Source organism: Cervus elaphus, unplaced genomic scaffold, assembly GCF_910594005.1.
Source record: "Cervus elaphus unplaced genomic scaffold, mCerEla1.1, whole genome shotgun sequence".
Lineage (NCBI taxonomy): Eukaryota > Metazoa > Chordata > Mammalia > Artiodactyla > Cervidae > Cervus > Cervus elaphus.
In genome coordinates, this window is record NW_025316711.1 from 227718 (window position 1) to 242382 (window position 14665).

At 54.3% G+C, this 14665-nt stretch overlaps 1 protein-coding gene across 1 annotated transcript in view; it reads left to right on the plus strand.

Annotated features, from left to right (window-relative positions):
• Positions 1-14665, plus strand: part of LOC122691311 (proto-oncogene tyrosine-protein kinase receptor Ret-like) — a 49188-nt gene that overhangs the window by 12526 nt on the left and 21997 nt on the right. Inside the window, 3 exon segments of the mRNA XM_043897934.1 lie at positions 9443-9706; positions 11511-11798; positions 14162-14403. Of these exon segments, the coding sequence (XP_043753869.1) occupies positions 9443-9706; positions 11511-11798; positions 14162-14403 (794 nt within the window).

Below are 14665 nucleotides of genomic sequence, written 5' to 3' on the forward strand. Positions count from 1 at the left end.
CTAGCAGAGTGATGATGGTGGCGATGGTTGGAGGGTGGAGTGATGGTGGGTGGTGATGGTGTAGGCATGGTCAGCAGTAGTGGTGAAGCTGGTGGGTGAAGGTGTGAGGTGATGGTTGTGGGGAGGGTGGTGATGGTGTCAGTAGTGGTTAGGGTGTGGGGATGATAATATAGTGGGGGGCTGGAGTTCAGGTGAAGTTAGTGATGGTGGTGGTGATGCTGTGTAGGTGAGGGGGGTGAAGGTGATGGTGCTTGTCGGGAGAGTGGTGATCATGGTAGTGGTAATGGTGTAGCTGGGGGTGGTGATTGTGGTTGGGTAATGGTGGTGATGGTGGTGATGGTTTTATGGCCACACACAGGAGGTACTGAGCATACCATCAGCCCCATTTATGGCCAAAGTGGGGCTGGCCTGCAGGGCCCTCTCTGCGCTCATAGGCACTGGTTCTCCTGACCTGTGCTTTTTTCCTAAAAAGCCAAAATTACATTACAATCCCTTGCAAAACCAGCCTCCATCTGGGACAAAAAATGGAGATCGTGGGGTGTGTGGAGCATCCTACAGGGTGACCCTGCCTGAGAGTGCACATGTGTGTGTGTGCATGTGTATGTCATTCTGCCTAATGTCTCCCAGTTGGCAGTGTTCCTCAGTTACCAGGCCATCATTTCCTGAGCCGTGGTCAGTGATTTTGTTCTTAGGTGTCCTCAGGGTTTCTTTGCTCAATGCCAACTCTGGCCTCACCCAGGCAGGTCGTGCACTAGAGAGTGCTGTGTGCCCCACGTGAGCCTCATGGGGTGGGGAGGGGCATCCGTGAGGCTCCATTGCACTCATCCTGCCACTGGCCACCCACCTGTGGCTCCCTGTGCCTGTCAGACCAAGCCAGGGGGTCTTGACCAAGGTGATATCACCCATCTCTCTGATACCCTGCCCCCTCTCCTATCCCAAAGTCTCACTGTTTTCCAAATGTGCCCAGCTGTTAACCTCCCGCCCACCTTCCCCCCGCCACTCTGTGCTTAAAACCATTTATGTATTAGTTTGTTCCTTCCTGGATTCCTTTGTTGTTTCACTCACTAGTTTGTTGTTTCAGACAGATTGTGACATGATCTGACTGACCCTGGCTGCTCTGGGGCAAGTGGCCTATGGGGTCAAGAGTGGTCTCAAGGAGGGACTTCCCTGGTGGTCCAGTGACTAAGACTCTGTGCTCCCAAAGCAGGGGGCCTGGCTTCAGTCCTGGTCCAGGAACTTAAATCTTGCATGCCACAACTAAGATCCAGTACAGCCAAAAAAAAAAAAAAAAAAGAGTGGGCTCAGGGAGGCTAGGTGGTCCTCTAAGCTGAACTGAGATGAGGGAGAGGATGGAGCGAGTTGGTACGGATGTCTCTGGTACTTGGGTGGAGGTCAGGGCTGGTGAACGTGGCATTCCTTGGCCCAGAGGCAGCCATTCGAGCTGTGGGACTGGCTGCCATTTGCTTAAGGATGCTCTGGAGAGAACACCTAGAAGATAAGCTGAGACGGAGGAAACCCACATGGGGGTGAGCAGGCTGGCTCATCAGAATGAAATAGGAAAGCACCAAACACAGGAGGTCCTGAAGCAACCAGAGAGAAGAGAGAACCAAGAAGGGAATCATCAGAATTGAGTACAGACCTCTCAGAAGCAGGACAGCAGAATCACGCTTTTGAAGGACAGAATAACTGTCCTGTAGAAGTCTCAGGGCTTCCCAAGTGGGCTTCCCAGTTGGCACAGTTGATAAAGGGTCTGCTTGCCAATGCAGGAGATGCAGATTCAATCCCTGGGTCGGGAAAATCCCCTGGAGGAGAAAATGGCAACTCCCTCCAGATATTCTTGCCTGGAAAATTCCATGGACAGAGGAGCCTGGCAGGCTACAGTCCATGGGGTCACAAAAGAGTTGGACATGACTGAACACTCACACACACAGAATTCTCTGCCCAGCAGAAGTGCCTTTCAAGAATAAGGTAAAAGTGTTTTAAAAAGAGGGGCAAGGGAAACAAAGACCCAGATTCATGTTTCTGTGAGTGTATGAGGTGGAAGGGGCGTGTGGGAGGGGCAGCACTGTTGCTAAACGTCCAGTTAAGTTGGCCACAGGTTCATGAGTGTTTGTTGCAGAACACTATTTTGACATAAATGTTCTGCAAAATATACTGCTTGTACATGTCAAATATTCAACTAGAATAAAGAGAAAATGTGAACAGGATATGAGAGGAGGGGCATGGGGTGGACGAGGAGAGGATAATGGTGCCAAAAGTTGCTGTCTGGGCGGTGGGGCTAGGGGGACCCTCCACAGGGACAGCTGGCCCTCAGGGAGAGGGGCAGTCCCTGGGGAGGAGTCCATGAGGTCTGCTTCCTGTTCCTGCAGAAGTGATGGCATTAGGAAACCACCGTCTGTTAAGGAGATTGTGCTGGGCCATAATAAAGCTGTCATCTGCAGGATCTGGTGCTCGTCACAGGCAGGAGCAGGGCTGCCCGGTGAGTGGATTCTGCGGGAAGGTACTGCCTTGCACACACATGTGGGCACTATTGTCACCCCACTCAGTTCTTAGATCAGACCATCTTGCCATGTGTTTTTTTCTTGAGAGCCCCAAATTCTGGCTTTTACATTGCAGTCCTAGGACATTGGTTGTCTGGGGCCTTGTGTGGGATGACCACGGTGACTGCCACTCACTCTAGTCAAGGGTGCCCAGTTAGGAAGCACCTGCCTGGATCTGGGTTGGTATGGTCAGACTGGCAGCACATCCTCAGTCGAGGGTAGCAAGGAGGTCAAAGGAACCTCAGGGGAGTTGTGCATGGCCTCTCATGGCCAGGGCTGACCAGGGGGCACTGGTGAGGTGAGCCTGCAGTTAGGACTGGGTAGGCTCGGTATGTCTCACTAAATGAGCAAGAAGATGGGGGAGGTGGGGGTGGGTCTGCAACAGTGTGAGAGAATGTGCATGTGACATGCTAAGTGTAAGAGAGATGTGTGTATCAGTCTGGGTCCAATCCAGAGACACCCACACAGCGACTGGACCAGAGGAGGTTAACATAAGAGTTGATCGGCAGTGATGAGTGTAAGAGAGCTGTGGGCCACCCTGAGGCAGAGGGCAGGAGCTTGGGGAAGGGGCTCCCTCCCCAGAGTGGGGTCACAGCTCACTGCATATTGAGAAGTTGGCTGGGTTGCAGGGGCCAGGACTGGTCTGCAGCCTCGGGGGCCAGCGGGAGGTGACCCTCCAGTACACGGGGGAGCTGAGGCTGGTGCACAAAGGCTGGTGATGGGTGCATCTGGGGGCTATGGGAGGTGATCGCGGGGCAAGGGCGTGGGCTACATTGGCGCCAAGGGGCTGCGTGCATTTGGCATGGACTGAGGCAGAGCATGCAGGATGTCCCCACAATGTGCTGCAGAAGTGAGGGATGACAACCAGAAACCCTCGTCCACCTGCGTGGTTCTCCACCGCACAGGAGGGCACTCACAGCTTCTGTGTGGGTCTGAGAATGTGTACGAGTATGACCAGTGTTCATGTGTGAGTGTTCACACAGGGCTGAGCTTGTGGACAGTTGAATGAGTGAAAGTGAAGTAGAGACTTGGGCCTGCTTCTCTCTGCATACAAATGTGAGTAAATGACACATCCAGCCAGGTGTCTGCCTTTCCAGGATACAAAAAGGCTGGTGACTGCGTGTGCCGAATGAGACCATCCATGCCTGGTGGCTCTGCTTGTAAAGATGCTGGAGGAGGCCCTCCTTGGAACAGGACAGCCCGCTGTCCCCACTGAGTGTTAGTTGCACATCTTCTCCTGCAGGGGTGGGGCAGGGTGGGAGCATATGGGGCCTTGGGCCCACATGCCTGTCTCTGTTTCCATCTGCTGCATACCTGTGCATACACATTCATGCATATACACACACATGCCATGAAGGGGGCCTGGGGTCTCTGCAAATGCGAGCAGCAGCCAGGACCTTTGGCAGGTATGTCATGAGCAGTGTGGGACCCATCCCCACTCCTGTGAGAGCAAAGCCCAGCTCCTCACCCTCTGGTGTGATGCCAGGGCAACTTGAGGGGCCAGAACCCCACGTGGTGCTGGCAACATCTGTCGAGGCAGAAACGTGGGACTAGGTGTTGGGGGAGGACCCTGTCACCCAGCAGCATTCGGGGTGGAAGGTGTGGGTGGGGCAGGTTTTACAAGTCCTGCTGTGTCGACCTGCCCCAAGTTCCAGGGGAGACTCTCATCAGAGGTTGGTCAAAAAGCCCTTCCTGGCAAAACGGTGCCAGCAGGGAGGGGTGGTCAGCTGGCAAGGCCTGGGGCTTCCTGGTGGGGCCAGCATCTGCCTTGCTCCTGAGTCCCATCGCCGCTTTGTTAGTCATCGTCCAAACCCCAAGATGCCCACCCTCCAGCTGTTTGACCATGGGAAGTCTTCTCACCTCCCAGCCTCCGTGTTCTTACCTATTTAATGGGGCAGTGAAGAGGTTTGCCCAGTGATTATAAATCGGAAGTGTGAACTTCATACCGCGTGTACCTGTGCAAAGGTGAGGCCTATACCAGCTCCTCCTCTCCCCAGCCTGCCCTTCTCTTGTTCACAGTCAGAGAAAGTGAGGCCCAGAGGAGGCTAGAACGTTACAGAGGCTGCACAGACCCAGGAAACTGGACACCTCTGATGGCCCTTTCCGGGCTCTTCTCCTTCACCCTCTGGGGTTGGCCCCATCATCTGTAGGGCCCACCATAGAATGCAGATTGTTCTAGAATTATGAATTATTTTAGGACAATGACAGGAGAGCATTAAACCAAGTATGGGGAACTGTGGTCTCCCCAGGCTACACCCCCCTGAGGCCAGCCCTGCACCCACACCCTCGTTCCCTACCTTGGACCATGTGTTTTTCCATCTAAACGTGTCTGTGACAAGGAGGAGCATTAAGGCGGCCATGCCCTGAGTAGGGACCACCTGGGAAGCATTTTAAGTGCATTTAAGACTGTTTCTGCTCACAATCATCGCCCAACCCACAAATCACTTTTGGCAGCAACAGACCAGGCCCCACATGGATCCTGTAGGACCTGGCTCGGAGATGAGAGCAGGCAGTGCTCTCATCCTGCACGTGAAGTCTGTGTGGTGGTGACTGGACCAGCTCGGAGGTGGGGGCTCCCTGGAGCTCAAGGCACCTCCCAGCCCCTGGACCATTGAATGTACATGTGCTCAAGGGGGCCCCAGGGGAGGAGCCCTATTCTGGATCTGCTCCTCACTACCTGGTAGGTGGAGTGAGCATCTCGCCCCCGCTTAGAAGACCGATCTGCAAGCCCTACCCCCCATGGGTGGCTCCCAGGGCTGCCAGTTCTTGCACAGCTGACCGAGGCCACAGGGATTATATCCTGAGAGAATAAGAAGGCAAAAGTCGCGATATTCTGCTGATGTGGGTGCAGGCGTCCCACACCATCCTTGACAGTACTCCGGAGACCAGAATGCAGACCTCACTTCTCCACGGAGAGCTCTGGCACACCAAGGAGAGCTGGTGGCCAGGCAGGCTGGCAGACACAGGCTGCCCTTGGCTGTGTGCCATCTGGGGGACCCACCCACACCCACCCTGGGCTTCCCCCCTCCCCACCAACTGAGTCTCCTGCAGCTCTGGGGTTGGGGCCCTGAAGGCAGCATCTCAGATCGCTAGTGGTTGGCGCTCACCTTTCTGCCAGGATGAGGAGGAGGCTGGCAGCACAGAGCCCCCTTCCCATCCAGCATGGTGTCACAAGCCTGGACTGCCACCAGGTCACCACCCTGTCAAGCCACTGGGAAATCTCTCATTCTCTTTGTGGCCAGAAAGTCAACCTTCCCGAAAGATGGTGCACCCTCCGGGGCTGCTTTCTACTGCAGGCCAGTGTCCCTGACTTGCGGTCACCGCCCAGGACTTGGGGTGGGGGTGGAGGGTGGGCACAGTAACCGTGGGTTCTGGACCATGTGACATGGGGTTGAGCAGGCCGGTGAGGGCTATGCTGCTGGAAAGACAGCCCTCCAAATCCCAATCCCCTGGCTGGCTGCACATGTGCCCTCGAGCATACAAACAACTTTCTTTCTGTCCTGCCCAGGTGTCTGTTTGCAAAGCAGTGATCCCATCAGCAGCTCCATCTGGGGCTGCGAAGAAAATGCAGGGTCACCATGTGCCACGGGGCCTGGCCTCGTGCTGTGTGAGTCCACCTGGCCGTGCTCACCCCACTCTGCACCTTTGAGAGGCGGGGTGGGTGAATGCGGTGGGCCGGGTCCTCTGGAGAAGGTGGCAGTGGAGGGAAAAGCAAGCCACTCCTCTTGCTGTCCGCAGGGCTGTGAGCATCAGCTTCTGCGCTCCTTCCCCAGCCCCCCACAGCCCACCCCAGAGCTCCCCCTAGACTCTTTGACTTGCAACCTTCATGGAGTGTTGGAGGGAAAGGAAGCTGGGCTGCTGCTTATGAATCAGGCACTTGTTTTGGGGCAGCAGGGCTGTGTCTGGTGTTGACCCCCACTTTGAATCTGCCTTCCCAGACCCGGCCTTACTGGGGCAGGACAGGGGGCCACCGTGGGCTCGGAGCCCTTCTGATTTCTGTGAGGAGTGCAGACCCAGGTTTATTACTCTGCCAGGCAGTGCAGTGGGGCTTCAGTGCACTACAGGTGGGGAGCAGCTGCCCCTTCCCTCTCGTTGGCTGAGGAAACACCACAGGGACCCTCCTGCCTTTGTCACAAGAGCAGTATGAGCAGTGCTGTAGGGTCCTCTTTGGGACCCCGAACTGTGTACTTCTCAGGAAGCGTGAGCCAGTGGAGTGCATCCTAGCTGTGCAGGAGGATCTGTCAGCTGTGGCCTGTCACTCTGCCCAGCTTGCAAAAGGCCTGCTCCGAGCTAGTGCCATTGGCTGCCTTTTCACAGAAGCATCAAGGCCAGTCTTGAGGCCATTTGGGGCTGACACAGTTCTCTGAGCTGCCAGCCATCCCTGCTAGGGTTGGCTACTAAATCCCGAAGAAATGAACACTCTGAGTGTATCTGAGAGGCAGTCCATGTCCTCGTGGCCAGTTGGGAGGCTGTGGGACAGGAGGGTGGCATCCAGCCATGTGTGGGTGGCTCCTGTCGTGGTCTCTACCAGTGAGACCCCCGGCAAGGGAAGTCAGGTCTCAGTGCTCCCTCCCCAGAGTTCCCCAGAGTGACTTCTTCCTAGGGCTCCTGGAGCTGCCACCCCCTTGGATGGCAGGCAGCATGATGCTCTGGGTGGATCCCTTCCCCCAAGAGGTGGCAGGGCAGGAAGGCCACACGCAGAGCCTGACTTGGGCACAGGGCCAGCTCCTTGGAGTTCAGCTGCCCTTCCCAGTACCTCACCTGCAGAGACCCAGTGATTCTGGGTCCCACTCCAGGGACAGCACTCCTAGGGAGCAGTTTTCCGAAGGTCTAATAAGTCAGCTCCGTACCTGCAGCCCCCTCCTTCCATCTCTGTCTTTAGTGCCGGGTGTGCAGTAGCCTTTGACTACTGGCCAGAGCATCTCTCCCCTCCATCCTCTCTGCCTTACTTACCTTTGTCCTTAGCCCCATTTGTCTTTTCCCTCCTTCCCTCTCTCTCCCTCTGTTTCTCTTCCTGTTCCCTCCCTCTCCTGCTGGCTCCGTGGTCCAGCCTGTTTGGCAGGGCAGCACCCACACTGGGTGGGTGGGACCCAATCAATGCACACTTCAAGTTGGCATTCCCAGCCGGGTTGCCTTTGAAGTCATCCTTGGGAAGCCTGGCACAGTGCTGGCAACCTTCCAGTTTTCTTCTGTTTCACCACTTTGGGATCCAAAAGGTCTTCACCAGTTCTCCTCACCTGACTCTAGTTGGCTCTTGATTGTTTCCCACACACAAGTGTGTCTTCAAGGACCCAGGCAGCCCCAGGGTATCTTCCACTGGTGTGGAGTGGACCAACCACTCATCTTGGTGGCTGCAAGAGAAGCAGAATGTAGGTGGAAACAAATTGATTGAAAAGAGAAATCGCTCACACACAAGTACAATGTTTCTCATGTTTGCTTTGTGTGTTAGTATTTTTTATGCTTTGTAGAGAATATTGGCAGGTTTTCAGTTTTTTTTTAAAGCATCACCTGCCCATTTATCCATCTTTTTAAAATTTCTTACTATTTAAAAATAACTGTTTATGATGCAAAATGTTGAACATACACCAAGTCAAGAGAGTAGTAGGATGAGTGCCCCATTGGTTCACCCAGCGTGGCCATGGTCAGCATCCCTCTTCCTCATGGCATTTACAGCTCTACCCACAGCCTCTCAGTGATAAATTTAGGCCACAATTACATACGTTGAAATGCACAAATCTTGGCTGTATGTTGTTGACAAATGGATGTCCCTGTGTGACCCACACCCCATCAAGATATGAAACATGTATGTTTCCCAGAATATGCCCCCTGCTTTTCCAGTCTATTACCTCCCCTACCCCCAGCTGGTACCCAGTTTGATTTCTGTCACCTAAAATCAGTCTGGAACGGTGCCATGTGATTCTTTTGTGCTGCTTCTTCCACTTAGCAGGATGTCTATGAGATGTGTCCAGGCTGTCGTGTGTATCAATAGTTTGTGCCCCATCCTAACTGCATAGGGTTCCATGGTGTGATGGACTGAGGTTTGTTATCTGATAACCTGCTGGAACACATCTGGGTTCTTCCCAGTTCTTGGCTCTGTGAATAACCCCAGCATTTGTGAACAAGTCACTTGACGGACATATGTTTTCATTTTTCTCAGATAAATGGAGTGGAATTTTTCGGTACTATGGTAGGAGCATGTTTGACTTTAGATGAAGATTTTGTTACTTACAGGGGCTTCCCAGGTGGAACTAGTGGTAAAGAACCCACCTGCCAGTGCAGGAGGTGTAAGTGATGCAGGTTCAATCCTTGAGTCGGTAAGATCTCTTAGAGGAGGGCATGGCAACCCACTCCAGTATTCTTGTCTGGAGGATTCCAAGGACAGAGGAGACTGGAGGGCTATAGTGCATAGGGTTACAAAGAGTTGGACACGACTGAAGTGACTTAGCATGCACGAATGTTGTTACTTATAAAGTGCTCTAGTTCATCTTTGGGGACCCCTGCCTGCTCTGCTTGTCTGGCAGCGTCTTGTACACTTCAAAACTCTGGCTCCAGGTGATTTGCTCAGAAGCTTGGGTGAAAGCCGAGTGGTTTACGTGCTTATCTATCTCAGGTAATCGAGGATGATATTGCAACTGTTTATGCTTCCTCACTTCCTCCTTTTTCTGTTTTAAAGCAGTGTATTTGCAGCTAGTGCTTAGCTATACAGATAACTGTGTGTTGATGTTCTTAGGAATACAGATGAGAAAGACCTAAGTTTTCTTTTTTGGCCCACAAGGAAGCTATTACTAAAATGTGAAGTTAGGCCGCTGGGAAAGGTGATCTGCCTGGGAGGGCTGCTGGGCTCTGCACCGTGGTCGTCCCTCAGTCCCTCCTTCCCTCACGTGTTTCCCTGCCTCCCACAGCCCCGCTGGGACTCTACTTCTCCAGGGACGCTTACTGGGAGAAGCTATACGTGGACCAGCCGGCCGGCACGCCCCTGCTCTATGTCCATGCCCTGCAGGACGTGCCAGAGGAGATGCCCAGCTTCCGCCTGGGCTAGCACCTCTACAGCGCCTACCACACGCGGCTGCACGAGAATGACTGGGTCCGCATCCAGGAGGACACGGGGCTTCTCTACCTTAACCAGAGCCTGGACCACAGCTCCTGGGAGAAGCTCAACATCCGCAGTAAGGGGGCGGCCCTGACCCCACCCCCACATGCCTCATTACCCACCCCGCCCTGCCCTCACCTGGTCCTTCCTTAGAGCCCATCACACAGCTCCTACGACTCCTGCTGTGTAAGAGTGGAGCAAGTGAGATGGGGCTGGCCTGTCCTCTTTGTCCAGCCCGTGAGGGAGCCAGGATGAGCTTGAGGACCACTGATGACCCTCAGGCCTCCTGAGGCTGTTGGGATTTTGGAGAACTTATGTGGAGGACTTGAGGGGCTCTCTCCATGCTGGCTCCAAATGTCTTCCAGTTGGATTAACAGAGATGTGGGGTTGTGAGAGAAGAGTTAAGAAAGGCTAGAGACATCCCAAGATCTTGATTTAGTGGATGATCTGGAACTTGGTGGAGAAGCAGCTGTTTGCACAGAAAGCCCACCTTACCATCAGCAGCAGGCTGCTCTTGGCACCTGGTGAGGACTGGGGCCTGGTGCCGGGGAGGAAAGTGGAGCAGGAGGAAGGCCTGGACGGCTTCTCAGAGCAGGGGTCCAAGCTGGAGTGAAGGCCATGTGTGACCCTGGTACTGGGAGGAGGTTGTTTGTGGAGCAGAGTTCTGCCTTGTGGCACCAAATGGTGATCACAACCCCACCTCTTGCTCTATAGACATGGCCTCCCTGGGCCCTCACGCCAGCTCTGAGCTCCTGTGAGTGCTGAGAGGCAGACACTCTGCTGTGAACAGTACTGCCAGAGTGAAATTTGCCAAGGGTCTGAGTTTCATAGGAGGCCTGTTCTGTTCGTGATTGGAGAGCAGCCTCATGCACCTGCCAGCTCTAGTCAGGAGAGAAATCACAGTAATTAGAACAGAGAAAGTTTATACGGAGAATTATTAACCACAGCAGGGGACTGGAGCAACAGAGGACAGGCTAGTAAGAAGCAGAGAACTGATGAATATGGGAGGAGTAGATGTAGCGGGGGGACACTTACCTAGAGCTAAGATAGAAGGCCCAGGAAGAGCCCCCGCCCCAGCTGAGATCCAGATGGGTTGGACGGGGGTTGCTATGGTGCCTCCATGATGGAATTTGCCAGAAATCCCCTCTCTAGGTGCTGGGGAAGTCTGTGTCTCTGCAGGGGTGGCATGGAATTCCCTGGGGGTCCCGTGGTTAGGACTCTGAGCTTTCATTGTTGAGGTCTTGGGTTCAGTCCCTGGTCAGGGAACTAAGATCCCACAAGCAGCAACACTGGCAAAAATAGAATAGAATAAGTGTTTTATTTATTTTTAATTGAGGGATAATTACAGTATTGTGTTGGCTTCTGCCATACATCACAATGAATCAGCCATAGGTATACATATGTCCCCTCCCTCTTGAACCTCTCTCCCCCCTCCCACCCAATTCCACCCCTGTAGTGTTTTTAAAAGTGAGAAAAGAAAGAAAGTGGTTGGGGTAGTGGGTGAGGGAGGGAAGGGAGGTCACCTGAGGTGCCAAGAGCCTGCCTTGGGGAAGCACTCCATCTTAGACCCAGGGTTCAGCGCACCTCTCTGAGGAAGGGTATTTGAACTGAGATTTGGAATAATCAGAGAGATGGACCTGTGAGGCACCCCCCAGGATGAGGGAGCAGAGCCATAGGGCCCTGAGGCTGCCAGATCCCAAGTCCAGGGCCGTAGGGGGCAAGCAGGAGGTAGGGGGCAGGGCGGGGTTCCCAGCAGAGCCCCGCTAGCCTTGGTGAGGACTAGGCTTTGCACCAGCCCGGAGCTCCTGCCCTCTCCCCATTCAGATCCCAGCTGGGCAGGTGTGGCTGACACCCTGGCGGGGCCTGACTTGTCTCTGCAGAGGGCGGCTTCCTGCTGCTTACCATCTACCTGCGGGTCTTCCTGTCACCCACATCCCTACGTGAGGGCGAGTGCCAGTGGCCAGGCTGTGCCCGAGTGTACTTCTCCATCATCAATGCCTCCTTCCCAGCTTGCGGCGCCCTCAAGCCCCGGGAGCTCTGCTTCCCTGAGTCAGGCCTGTCCTTCCGCATCCGGGAGAACAGGCCCCCTGGCACCTTCCACCAGTTCTGCCTGCTGCCCGTGCAGTTCCTCTGCCCCAACGTCAGTGTGGCCTACAGGCTCCTGGGAGGTGAGTGCCAGCCGCATGGAGCCTTCCTCGATGCCTGCCGAGTGCCAGGCATGGCCCTGCAGTTCCTCTACATGAGCCGTCCAAGTTGACTACACCACCCCATCATCCATTCATTCAGAGGTCCACGTGTATCTCATGTATGCTGGCCACAGGCCAGGCATGGTTCTAGGGACCAGGGATGAAACAGTGAACAAGTTCAGGCCCAAATCCTGCCTGTCTGGACCTTCAATGCCTGGGGCAGGTGGAGACCACACAGGCGCTAAGGACGTTGGGTGGCCTCTGAAGGGACCAGGTGGGAGGTAATGCTGAGAAGGCACGGACTGGTGGAGACCACTGTCCTAAATCAGGTGGCTGGAGCAAGGTAAAGGAGGGTGCCCAGCAAGCAGGGCGAGCTCATTCAAAAGTGCGGAGGGGGAGGTGCGGCTGGAGGGGAGGGCAGAGGCTGCTGAGGGCAGAAAAATGCAAGGGAGGGGGCAGGACTTCCTGATGAGGGGACTAGGGAGCCATAGAAGGTGTTTTCAGGAGTGGGGGGAGGGTGTCATTGACAGGATATAACTTACTTTAAAAGGTTAGTCGGGCTGATGTGTTCGAAATGATTTGGGGCGAGTGGTTTGGAGGAAGCAGGAAAACTATGAAGAGGCAGGAGACATCCTTGAGTGAGAGGATGAGGACTGGGGTTGAGGGTGAAAGCCTTTAGGCCACAAGAAGCAGGCAGATTCTGGGCATGTTTTTGCAGGAAGATCCAGCAAGATTTTCTGGGGAGTTGAATGTGGGGTGTTGAGAGATTCACAAGGGGACCAAGCATGGTTCCAGGATTCCGCCTGAGCCACTGTAAGGACAGTGGACCTTGTCACAAGATAGTCCTACCACACGATGGCCCTGGGGAAGCCACATGGATATGGGGTAGGGGAAGGGCACTGGATCCGAGTGGAGATGAGAGAAGGCAACTGAGCCGCTGTGTGTGAGGTGCCATTGGACAGTTTAAAGGGGACTTAAAGGGGACACTTTTATGCTGGATGGCTGGTAAGTGAAGCCTGGATTCCCCCCAGGTTGATGGCACCCACACATGGTCATAACGTTAAAGGAGCACTCAGTAGTGTAAGGAAAGTAGTCACTCACACTTCCACATCCCTTCATTTATCCTGCCACAGGGATGGATGTCTTTGTACAAAATTGTCCCCAAAGCATATGGTTTAGTGTGCTGCCTTTTTCGCTTAAAAAGAAAAGCCATTTTTGTAACCATAAGCAATACAGGGAAATGTGTAGTTCACATGTAATATGTGGCTCTGATGTGATTTTCCACCAAGTGGAGTTGACAGCCCTCCTGAGGTTGGCTATGGGGTGGTCACTGTTGACCTTCAAGCGTTCAGCTTTTCCCCCTTTCTGGGTCCTTTCTGGAGGATGAATTCGAGGACAGGCTTGGGTTGAAGAGTATATTGTTATTACTGGTCCTCCCCTCACCAGGTTGCAGTTAGTCATTGAACTTACAGCAGTGTCTGGCGATGAACACACACAGCATCTCATCTTCTGGGGCTTCCCTGGTGGCTCAGCTGATAGAAAATCTACCTGCAGTGTGGGAGACCTGGGTTCAATCCCTGGGTTGGGAAGACCCCCTTGGAAAAGGGAACGGCTACCCACTCCAATATTCTGGCCTACAGAATTCCATGAACTGTATAGTCCATGGGGTCGCAGAGTCAGACATGACTGAGCAACTCTCACTTCACTTCATCTTCTGGCGAGGAAGCTGAAGAACAGAGACAGAACCATCAGCCTCAGGCCACGCAGCCTGCAGGTGTATAGGGCAGGGATCCAAACCAGGCAGTCAGAAATATTTGTGTGTTAACATGAAATTACACCAGATGTCCCCAATGTTGGTTTTCAAGTGGTGGAATTGTGGCTTTTTTCTCACATTCTCTAAAATGAGCATGTCTTGCTTCCACAGTTAAGAAAATTCCTGACAGTTTTTCAGATACCAGCAAACGCTAGGAGCTGGATCTCTGGGCCTGCAGCGTGACTGGTGCCAGCCCTCGCCACAGAGGAGGCAGGCAGGGTGTGTGAAGGGGTGTGCCCTCCTAGGTGATTGGGTTGAGGACCTGAGGCAGACCTCCTGGTCCCTGCTCTTCCCTATCAGCACCAGTGCAGGCTGCAGGCACAGTGATGCTCAGAGCATAATCTCCACTGCAAACTGTGCTTGGAGGCTGTGCTCCACTGTGGAAGCTGAAGAGGGGCCACGGCCCAGGCCCAGCATGCACCCCAGCTCTGTCTCCTCTTGCACACTGCTCCCTGTGGGGCCCTGAGGAAGGCAGCTCACCCTCCCCTCAGCTCAGGGTCATCCTGGGGTTGCTGGTCTGTTTGGTGCTCAGGTGAGAGTCTGCCTTTCCGCTGCGATCCGGACAGCCTGGAGGTGAGCACGCGCTGGACCCTGGACCGTGAGCAGCGGGAGAAGTATGAGCTGGTGGCCGCGTGCACGGTTCGCATGGGCATGCGCGAGGAGGAGGTGATGGTGCCCTTCCCTGTGACCGTGTACGACGAGGACGACTCTGCGCCCACCTTCTTCGGGGGCGTCGACAGTGCCAGCGCGGTGGTGGAGTTCAAGCGGAAGGAGGTGCCTATGCGTTTGTCTGGTGCTTCTCTAGTGTCTGTCATCTCTTTGTTGTGCATCTGGGTCTCTCCATTCGTCATTTGTTCCTCGGTCTATTCAGCTGTCCATCTAGCCATCCAGACATGTGGCTGACCATCACTGTGGTTATTCGTCTTTCATTTGTCCATCAGTCTGTCTGTTGGGGTTTTGTTGGTTTCCAGGACAGCTGAGGAGGAGAGAGGACCAGCCCCGCTGGCCCCGAGCTGACCTCTGCCCTGGGAAGCGG